Raw genomic sequence first — 11,513 nt, 5'->3', positions numbered from 1 at the left:
AGAAATTCTCTGAAATGAGCCACAGCTTGTGCTTGTTATATATTCTGCCGTTCCTCATATGTACGTGATAAAAGAAGTTCTAGTGTGAATGAAACGGATACTAATCTGATCAGTTTCTCACACACACACACACACACACACACACACACACACACACACACACACTCTTACACACACACTCTTACACACACACTCACACACACACACACTCACACACACACACACACACACACACACACACACACACACACAGACATACACACACACACACACACACACTCACACTCACACACACACACACAAACACACACACACAGACATACTCACACACACACACACACTCACACACACTCACACACACACACACCTCTCATGCCACTTTTTTGAAGATTTGGAGCTTAAACATTTTTGGTCCCATTTACTACTTGCATCGTACGGACCATCGTAGAGAATTTAAGTTTGTGGCTGAACTATCAATTTGTGTGCGTTTACCTTATTAAAGGCAATGACACATTTACCTTGCACACACGCACGCACTCACGCACACACACGTGTACACATACATGCACACACACTCATGCACACACACACACACTCACGCACGCACACGCACGCACTCATGCACACACACGCGTACACACACATGCACACACACGTGCACACACACACACTCACACGTGCACGCACGCACACATGCACTAACAATCGCACTCACACACGCACACGCACAAACACTCACGCACGCACACTCACACGCACATACGCACACGCACGCACTCACGCACACACACGCGTACACACACATGCACACACACTCACGCACACACACACACACACACACGAACACACACGCACGCACGCACACACACACGCACGCACGCATGCACACACGCACACACACACACACGCACGCACACACACACACACACGCACACACACGAACACACACGCACGCACACACACGCACACACACACGCACACACACGAACACACACGCACGCACACACACGCATGCACACACGCACACAGAAAGATAGATATGTCATTTTCATCACAATTATATTTTGCATAAAGAAAATAAGGACATTAAAATCTCCCACCAATTCTGACATCCTTAAAATGTGCAGATGTATAAAATAATCATCAGTATTTATTATAACAAACACAATGAAACATGATCGATTCTTCTTTCAGCATTTCTTCTAATATTCTTTAGATTTGAGGCTGAAACGGGACCTGCAGATTCACACTAAACTTCATGTTCCTGCATTTAAACACAATCAATATTCACTGTTATAATCTGTAGTAACTGATATTTACCGTGGGATATTTCAGTCAGGGCAAACCGGGTCTTTAAAAGAAACCAAAAGCCAAAGTTTAGGAGGAAAATCAAAGCAGAGTTCTTGAATCAAGTCAGACATGTCACGTCCCGTCACCCTCATATTCCCTTTAAAACATCCTGCGGATTCCATCACACCAGCAGCTTCCTGTGGGGGGTGAACGCCCACAGTGCAAACACAGGAATGGGACGGGGTCCCGTCCGGGGGCTTGTTACTCAACAGCCAATCAGAAGCACGAGACTCAGCTTACACAACCAATCAGAGCTGTGGCAGCCCCAACCTCACTGTTAGAGTGACGCCCCTGACGCTCGCCCTCAACAACCACAGCGAGAGAGAGACAGAGAGAGAGAGACAGAGAGAGAGAGAGAGAGACAGAGAGAGAGAGAGAGAGCGAGAGAGAGAGAGTGAGAGTGAGAGAGAGAGAGTGAAAGAGAGAAAGAGCGAGAAATAGAAAGACAGAGCGAGAGAGAGAGAGCGAGAGAGCGAGAGAGAGAGAGCGAGAGAAAGGGAGAGGCAGAGAAAGAGACAAAGGCAGAGCGAAAGAGTGAGAAAGAGAGAAAGCAGGAGAGTGAAAGAGAGAGAGAAAGAGCGAGAGACAGAGAGAAAGACAGAGCGAAAGAGTGAGAGAGACAGAGAAAAAGAGTGAGAGAGCGAGAGAACAAAAGAGTGAAAGAGAGAGAGAAAGGGAGAGGCAGAAAGAGAGAAAGCGTGAGAGAGAGATATAAAGAGAAAGCAAGAGAGTGAAAGAGAGAGAGAAACAGCGAGAGACAGAAAGAGAGAAAGACAGAGTGAAAGAGTGAGAGAGAAAGAAAGGGAGAGGCAGAGAAAGAGACAAAGACAGAGAGAGAAAGAGTGAGAGAGCGAGAGAGCAAGAGAGAAAGAGAGAGAATGCAAGAGAGTGAAAGAGAGAGAAAGAGCGAGAGACAGAGAGAAAGACAGAGCGAGAGAGAGAGAGAGCAAGAGAGAGAGAGAGAGACAGAAAGAGAGAGCGAGAGAGAGAGAATGGGAGAGGCAGAAAAAGAGAAAGAGTGAGAGAGAGATATAAAGAGAAAGCAAGAGAGTGAAAGAGAGAGAGACAGAAAGAGAGAGAGAGTGAGAGAGCGAGCGAGAGAGAGAGAGTGTGATGCTGGTGATCCCGGGAGAACAGAATTCCTCTTCTGATCCTCATTTGAGAAAAACTTCCATTACAATCAGCAAACAATAAAAACGCTCACAGTTAATCCAAAACATCCAAAACATCCCGAGAACTGTTTCTGAATAACTTCAAAGCCACTTTATAAATCAATAAAACAAGAGAACTTTAATGCGATGAGAGCAGAGATAACGAACCCTTCCCCAATAACGCCGCGTGCCAAATATGAAATAACGTTTAACGGCTCCTGTTTCACTCTCAGTTCAAGCTGATGATCAATCGATCTGTGGTTTGTAAGTTTCTCGTGTTTATGGCACCATCTAGTGGTTACTTGTGAAAAAAGTGGTTTCAATGTTTATATCGATCTATTTAAACTGGTGCGCACAAAGTGACTTATGTTGGGATAAACAACAGCTTATTTTAATAAAGTCAAACTGACAGTAATGATTATATTATTACGGATATTGTAAAATGAGTATTTGCTGAATATAAGCAGCTCGTGCTTGATTAAACTTTTGTATATTATTTTATTGACAAACCTTTGATAATACCTCACGATTTCCCGCTGTAGACAAACTGAAATAACACATTTCCTACACAAAAATGAACTTCTGGGACTCAGGAGGAAAATGACAAATATGATGCATAAAAAATGTATTTTAATAGTTTGTCTAATAGTACTAAATTAAAAAATGTGACTTTTCTGACAATTCTTTCATATGTCAGACTTTACAGGGTTAATTGTGTAATCTTTGTTATTTATTCAACTAATTATGCCCCAATATGCACTACAGAAATTTCCAAAACTCTTCCGTGACTTTTTATAACTTGAGCATTGAATGGAAAAAAAGAGTAGCGTCTACATTCCTCAAAACATCTACTTTTGCATGCACTGGATAAAAGGCATATGGGTTTGGAACAACATGAGCGTGAGTCAATGATGACAGAATTGTATGTTTGGGTGAACTGGGTTTGACTTTCCCAAGTTTTAAAATGGCACATTTTTTCATCGGTGCCTTAAAGTTGGGGGAGGGGGCGTGTCTTCAGCTGACTGACAGGTCCAGGATCAGCCCCGCCTCTCAGACGACCAATCAGTCATCCGTCTGGAACATGTAACGGTTCTCACACTGAACGTTCCTCTACAGTGCCGACACTTTCAAAACGCACATAAATGATGACTTTACGTCAACAGCGACGTGATACTAGCGGGATCCCGCTGAAGTCTGCGCACGATAATAGTCCTTATTTAATTAATGCAATAAAACATCTTCATCAAGCAAGAACAAAAAATGTTAATAGCAACTGTAATAGTCCAAAGCTTCTCACCATTTGTTCTCTTGCCCCAGGAAACTACTAATCACATCACATAAACAATAAAAATGCGCGACTTCCTGAAACTCCACGTTAGCACATACCAACACCGCTCCACCTCGCCATCCCGTACAGGGCGGCCCCATGTGGGAGTCATTAACCCTCTAGAAACGCACCTACTCCTGGACCCTCGTGGCCCCTCCGGTGATACATCACGGGGTAATTAGAGCGGGAAAGCTTAACATGTCGGTAAACGTTTTTATCTGACTGAGCAGTATCACGTGGAGTCCTCATGGTATCTGGGTGGTCCACATGTTCACAGCAAGGGAACACGAAATGTGCAGCAGTCAGTGTAGATCAGTAGCACTTCTGCATTGCTTTCTGCAATAGTAGTATTTAGTTAATTGAATCTTTGCATATAGCAACTGCAGATTAACTTTAGCTTTAGATAACGGTGCTGTTTTTGCACGCCGGTCAGGTTAAACGCACTTATAACACGTACCATTATGTTAATTTTTACCTTAAAACACGTCGGTTTTTTTTGTCATTTTCTGCTTTTATAGTAGTTTAACGATCTCAAAGGAAAATTAATTTTGTTTAGTGTTTAGCAACTTCAAGAAACTGCTTTTCCTTTAGTAAAAAATGCAATTAATAATATGCATTCATAAAAAATACAAATTTAAGTAAAATAATTTAACTCACCCATAGCTCATATAGAAGCCACAGTAACACATATATAAACCTTGAGTCGACATAAACGATATCACCATTTCTAGCATGTTACTTATTCCGAAAAACAAGCAGTGAAAGCTGGCTTTTTATCAAATGCGCTGCGCTTGTGTGCAGGTATTTAGCGCACATTCCAGTCGGATTAGCTTCCGAGTTTCTTGTACTGCTTCGCATTTCCTTTACACCATAACAACCGATCCTTGTTTGTTTGAAAGCATACAAAAACGCCAACATATCTTCCTCTCTGAGCCGACACATGCGCAACACACATCCACAGCACCCCCTAGTGGACACGATTGTAACTGCACGATTTGGTGAGCGATTCAGAGGGAAAAGTACAGGAATAGTCGACTAGCTGGTGCAGAACGAGTACTCGATTAGTCAAGTTTAATAGTGGTTTAAACTTTAATTTGCTAATTGTACTGTTTTTGTATAATGGTCAGGTTAAAAACAAACTAACAAACTGGAAAACATGCCACTATATGAACAACTTTCCACCTTAAATAACAGATCTGTTTTGTTTTCTGGTTTTATAGTCGTTTAGCCTGTTTTGAGTGTTACACTAGCGGTTTACACTAATGTTTTTTGTTGTCATGCACGCTGCGTTCAGTATCTATGTGCATCAACAGCACACGCCATGATGCTGTAAATATTGTGTTACATATCGAAGGGCTCCTTCTTCACACCTGTTACATCAGAGTTATGATGTCATCCAATCAGAACAAAGAGACTAAAGAAAGTTACAAACAAAAAGTACAAATGGCTAGAATTCACTGATTTTAATTGCATTTAATTCATAAAATTTTATGGAAAGCTTTTTATATACTATTAATTAATAAATCTTTTTCTTTATACAGCCATTTGGTAGCACGTTACAATAAGTTATATACATTAACATTATATACATTAGCCCATCATCAACTAACAATGAACAACTTTTAAACATGCATTAATCAATAAAGTTGTCTTAATGTTTCATTAATGTTTAACCCTTATGTTGCGTTCTGGTCATTTTTACCCGGACTCATGATTATTATTTTATTTTTATTTTTTTTACTAAAATTCCTTGACTATGTTCACATATGGTATCTGAAAACACAAAAAAGATTTGGACCACTTACTTACTTTTTTTTCACTTTGTTGCACTTTTTGCAAAAATGACCGGCCATTGGAAATGAATGGATTAGGCTATAAAATATAGATATATTAAGTGTTCAGGAGCTTCACAATACTTTAGATGAACACATGTGTGGATGTAGCTGGCATAGATGTTGTTTACAGGTGTAAAAAACAAACATTATTAACTAAATGACAGACTATGAAATGCACAACATGTCTCATAATAGCCATCATATACTGGAAATGATGACTCCACTGTGTCTGTTTCATTTATTTCACCCATGTGTGTGTGTGTGTGTGTGTGTGTGGCACATGTTCAAATGTTCACATAAGAGGCTGTTGGGACATGTGTGCTGTTTAAAGCTCATGACCGTCCTTGCACTGCGGCCTTTTAAAAAACACTTATAAAAGATTTATATCGCGGGGAGCAAAGCTTACGCTGCAACACTAAACAAACATGACATATGCCAAACAGGGCAAAGTTTCTCCCAAATCATCTACTGAAAAATAATCCCAAAATAACAGCCGTGGTTTGAGATTCACTTTCCTGAAGCACCTACAAATGCTTCTGAAATAGGAACACTGTTCTGTATTTAACTCATGAAAGTTCTCTGAATGCATCGCGAGTAAAGTGCTTTTTTCCTCAGACGTATGATGTTGCAGTAGTTTCCACTGAAACACAACACTCAAGAGATACGCTGAGACACAACAATACAACTGAACAAAAATATGAACATATAATGGCACAACAAAACTAGCAGCAACAACATTTCACTTGTTTTGGAACTTCTTAAAGACAGACGGCTCATACTTCTAGTCATATTGAAATGAATCCATATGTCTGATCCAGACTTCAATACTGAAGACTTACACTCAATAAGCACTAATAACATGCTAATAACACACTAATAACACACTGAATACTGACACTATAAGCACTAATAACATGCTAATAACACACTAATAACACACTGAATACTGACTCTATAAGCACTAATAACATGCTAATAACACACTAATAACGCACTGAATGCTGACTCTATAAGCGCTAATAACATGCTAATAACACACTAATAACACACTGAATACTGACACTATAAGCACTAATAACATGCTAATAACACACTAATAACGCACTGAATACTGACTCTATAAGCACTAATAACATGCTAATAACACACTAATAACACACTGAATACTGACACTATAAGCACTAATAACACGCTAATAACACACTAATAACACACTAAATACTGACACTATAAGCACTAATAACACGCTAATAACACACTAATAACACACTGAATACTGACTCAATAAGCACTAATAACACGCTAATAACACACTAATAACACACTGAATACTGACACTATAAGCACTAATAACATGCTAATAACACACTAATAACACACTGAATAATGACACTATAAGCACTAATAACACGCTAATAACACACTAATAACACACTGAATACTGACTCTATAAGCACTAATAACATGCTAATAACACACTAATAACACACTGAATACTGACTATAAGCACTAATAACACGCTAATAACACACTAATAACACACTGAATACTGACACTATAAGCACTAATAACACACTAATAACACACTGAATACTGACACTATAAGCACTAATAACACGCTAATAACACACTGATAACACACTGAATACTGACACTATAAGCACTAGTAACATGCTAATAACACACTAATAACACACTGAATACTGACACTATAAGCACTAATAACACACTAATAACACACCGAATACTGACACTATAAGCACTAATAACACGCTAATAACACACTAATAACACACTGAATAATGACACTATACGCACTGATAACAGGCTAATAACACACTAAAATCACACTGAATACTGACACTATAAGCACTAATAACACACTGAATACTGACACTCTATAAGCACTAATAACATGCTAATAACACACTGAATACTGACACTATAAGCACTAATAACACACTAAAAACACACTAATAACACACTGAATACTGACACTATACGCACTAATAACAGGCTAATAACACACTAATAACACACTGAATACTGACACTATAAGCACTAATAACACGCTAATAACACACTAATAACACACTGAATACTGACACTATATAAGCACTAATAACACACTGAATACTGACACTATAAGCACTAATAACATGCTAATAACACACTAATAACACACTGAATACTGACACTATAAGCACTAATAACAGGCTAATAACACACTAATAACACACTGAATACTGACAATATATAAGCACTAATAACACACTGAATACTGACAGTCTATAAGCACTAATAACATGCTAATAACACACTAATAACACACTGAATACTGACACTATAAGCACTAATAACACGCATATAAAACACGCTAATAACACACTGAATACTGACACTCTATAAGCACTAATAACACACTGAATACTGACACTCTATAAGCACTAATATCACAGAAACAACAGCTAAATAATACTTCAATAACATTCATTATTACACTATAATAACAGATGCATTTCTCCTGATTGCTACATGATGATTTGCTCAAATAATCACAGAGTTATTGTAACCTGTTAGATTAAAGCTGTCTGTACTAGACAGGGACAATTTTATATGTATGCACTAATATAATAATATAATTAATAACATAAGAATATTGTGTATTGTACACATATACTAGAGGTGGACTGATAGTGGATTTTGCCGATATCGATAACTTATGTGGTGGGAAAGGCAGATTAATCGCAGATTAAAATAATATATATATATGTGTGTATTTATATCATTTTTTACTATTGCAGGCAAACACACTTGGAGTCCAAAATTAATCCAATCCCAGATGCAATTTTTAGTTCAACCAAAATCTCAATAATAACCGATTAATTGTTAAAACCGATATATTGCTCTACCTCTAAAATATACTGTTTTTAAACACACACACACACACACACAATAACTAAAACTTCTGTGATCTGGCATTGAAAAAGAGTTTACTGAAAATACAACCGTCTATTATCGTCTTCAAATAGTGGCAAAAAACACACACTTAGCCAGTGCAGTATATGGATGAACAATGATCACCGTTATATTGTGCAGTGAATATTTACATGTAACATTTAAATCATCTATAAGATAATAAATAAATCAGCAGAAAAACACAAGTTAAACTGATCAAAGAAACTATGTGTCCAGTGAAACGGATCAGAGACATTGTATCAAGTCAGAGATGATCCGTGAAACACTGGAACAGCATCAAAGCAACGCAAAGTCAACTTTGTAACCACTTCAAACTGATACATATAAATGAACCCTTGTGCGTCAATTTAAAACGTTACTCAGAGGTCCTTAGAGGACACAAATAATAATATTATATATGAATTTTTTTAACCAACATCAGTTCTGATCATAACTACCAAATATTCATTCATTTTCAGGATTTTAACCCTTTAATGCCTGTTTGTTTACATAATGCCACTGTTGCTTTTAATAATAATAAAACAAAATATTTCCATATACTAAATGTTAAGGGTTTAGTTTTTTTGGATTATCACAGTCTGGGATATGTCAATGATTAGCAACAATATTCATTTTGACGCATTATTATTTTTTGTGCAGTCCTGCAGGTCTCTATAATACAGTAAACAGAGAATAGGGGAAAAGTTTGTATTTGCTCCACAGGATAAACAAGAGAAAAATGGCGCCATCTGGTGGAAAATATTAAATATGTAAATTTTGAAGCCAGGGATCTGGAATTAAATAATATAAGTATAATATCATAGAATTCATGATTTGATGCTTTAATGGCACTGGGATCAAATATTGCAGTTTTACTGTGTTTCAATGGGACATTTTTGTCCTGAAGGTCCCAAGTGTAACTATTGTGTGTACACAGTGTGTTGTTATACATGTGTTATAGATGTGTTGCAGTAACTGAGGTTGAGTTTGGCGAAATGCATGACGTTGGCATTAACAAATGATCGAAAAAACAAAAATGAAAAGGACAAAAATGTCCCGAAGGTCACACAAGGGTTAAAAGTATCCAATGAAAGTATCGCACGTCTCATTTGTAAAATGTAACATTTTAACTGTCACATTTTAGCACCAATTCGAGTTCGCAGATTAAAGTGCAGAAAAGAATCATTGCATCCGGTTGGAATGGATCAGAAACAATGTATCAAATATAAAAAGTAAAAGTGTCACTACCTGATGTGGCATCACCGACTCTCACGTGCGCCAACTCCAAATGTGTCCTGCAACACACATATCATTATGAAATATCATGTATAACACTTTAAAACACTCACAAGCAATTCTCAACTGAGGCCAGATTATTCGCAGGATTATTTTACACACGGACAAACTCAGTAAAGTGGCTTGTGTGTTGTTGTTTTCTATAGGATAATGGTTATATATGTAATTATATATCACACACACACACACTGTCCACAGCCACGCATGGACACACTTTCCTCTCTGAAAACATCAAAATAACATGAAACGATATTTTACCCGAGTTAATCGCACTTGCTCCCGTCACCATCCACTAAATCCGAACGCAGGCCGCAGCTAAAACTCACGTTTAGTCCCACGGAACGCAGCTTCTTTCTCCTGCAAATCCAGCAAATAGACGCACAGCAGCTTTCCTTAACCCCGCCCACTCACACCAACCAGACTGCATATCTATATATAATTACCGCGACAGCCAATCACAGGCGTCCGCTGCGACTCTTCTCTGCGGTGACTGGACGGAATGCCTGACAGCTGGATTGTGATTGGTCGAATGCCGCGCCACGGACTGCACGGGCTGGCAACGCCCCCTGGCCTATAGGGGTGTGTCCTGACGTCAGTGCTCTGCCTCTAAGAGGTAAACAATCTCTCTCCTCACAAGATTTCTGTGTTTCAACAAGTTAAAAATATCAAAAGTAGGACGCTGGCTTTATAAGAGCAGACATATCGAGAGCACGTGTGCGTAAAATAATATTTTAGCTGGATAAACTGAGGAGGGGTATTGTATGTCAAAGAATCCTAATGGGATGTGTAGGATTTGCAGGGGAATTTTTAGGCGAATTTGGAATTTTCTTATAGGATTCCAACACACGCTATTCTCTTGTGGAGTACTGGGATGATTAATAGGATCAAATGAACACTAACTAAAACCCCATGGGAATACTTGTGTTTTACATGTGTTTTTTATTGGGAATGTTCCATAGTCTGAGACATAGATTCCGTTGGGATGGGCACGGGGAGGTTCAAGCCAAATCTACGCCCTTGATCATAGTAATACTATGTTTTATTACCTTGGAGTGACTTGGTAAATACCATAATTCAGTGTTTTTCCTGTAGGAACTTATATGATTCCAATTAAATTCCCGTTTGGCCCCTTTAAGACTGGTTCCAAATGACGTTCCGAGTTCCAATTGGAATCCTGTATACATTCAGTTAGTTCTGTCTGTGTGTGATGTATACAGTAGAGTACATCTCACTGAAACTGATGAGAGGCGGGAATCTTGTGTTTATCCCAGTGATTCCATATGTTGCCACTATAGAATTCCTTTCGGAGAGCTGAGAGTGCACTGCCTGGAAAAAAAAGGGTGTGTGTGCGTTCCTGTGTATATGGAACTGGAAAACAATAGTCACATAACGGGGGGCTACGGTTAAACTTTTGACCGGCACTCAATGTTCTGCTGCCTACAGCATCACTGGCCTCATTTTCACAAACGTTACTGGACGGTTTTCTCAGCGTTTCTTTTGTCCCGTATTGCCCGATGCAGCGTTTCAACTTACTCCCTCTGGGGCCACATCCTGTGTTGAGGGCGTGTTCGAGGGCTTTGACCAGGAACCCTGTCT

At 38.7% G+C, this 11,513-nt stretch overlaps 1 protein-coding gene across 4 annotated transcripts in view; it reads right to left on the bottom strand.

The window, feature by feature from the left end:
* Positions 1 to 10,321, bottom strand: part of LOC127618530 (vitamin D3 receptor A) — a 71,631-nt gene extending 61,310 nt beyond the window's left edge. For 2 of the 4 annotated variants that reach the window (XM_052091029.1, XM_052091030.1), the window contains exons 1-2: positions 10,176 to 10,321; positions 9,870 to 9,916 (exon numbers count right to left, since the gene is read on the bottom strand). In XM_052091029.1, the coding sequence (XP_051946989.1) occupies positions 9,870 to 9,881 (12 nt within the window). In that variant the 5' untranslated portion in view covers positions 9,882 to 9,916; positions 10,176 to 10,321. Of the gene's footprint in view, positions 1 to 1,320; positions 2,516 to 9,869; positions 9,917 to 10,175 lie in introns of those variants that run through there. The other 2 variants (XM_052091032.1, XM_052091033.1) reach the window with 1 other exon arrangement.
* Positions 10,322 to 11,513: the final 1,192 nt, after the last annotated feature.

This window comes from Xyrauchen texanus, chromosome 25 (genome assembly GCF_025860055.1).
Source record: "Xyrauchen texanus isolate HMW12.3.18 chromosome 25, RBS_HiC_50CHRs, whole genome shotgun sequence".
NCBI lineage: Eukaryota > Metazoa > Chordata > Actinopteri > Cypriniformes > Catostomidae > Xyrauchen > Xyrauchen texanus.
The sequence above is the reverse complement of the archived record's forward strand: the minus strand, read 5'-3'. Positions and strand labels throughout refer to the sequence as shown.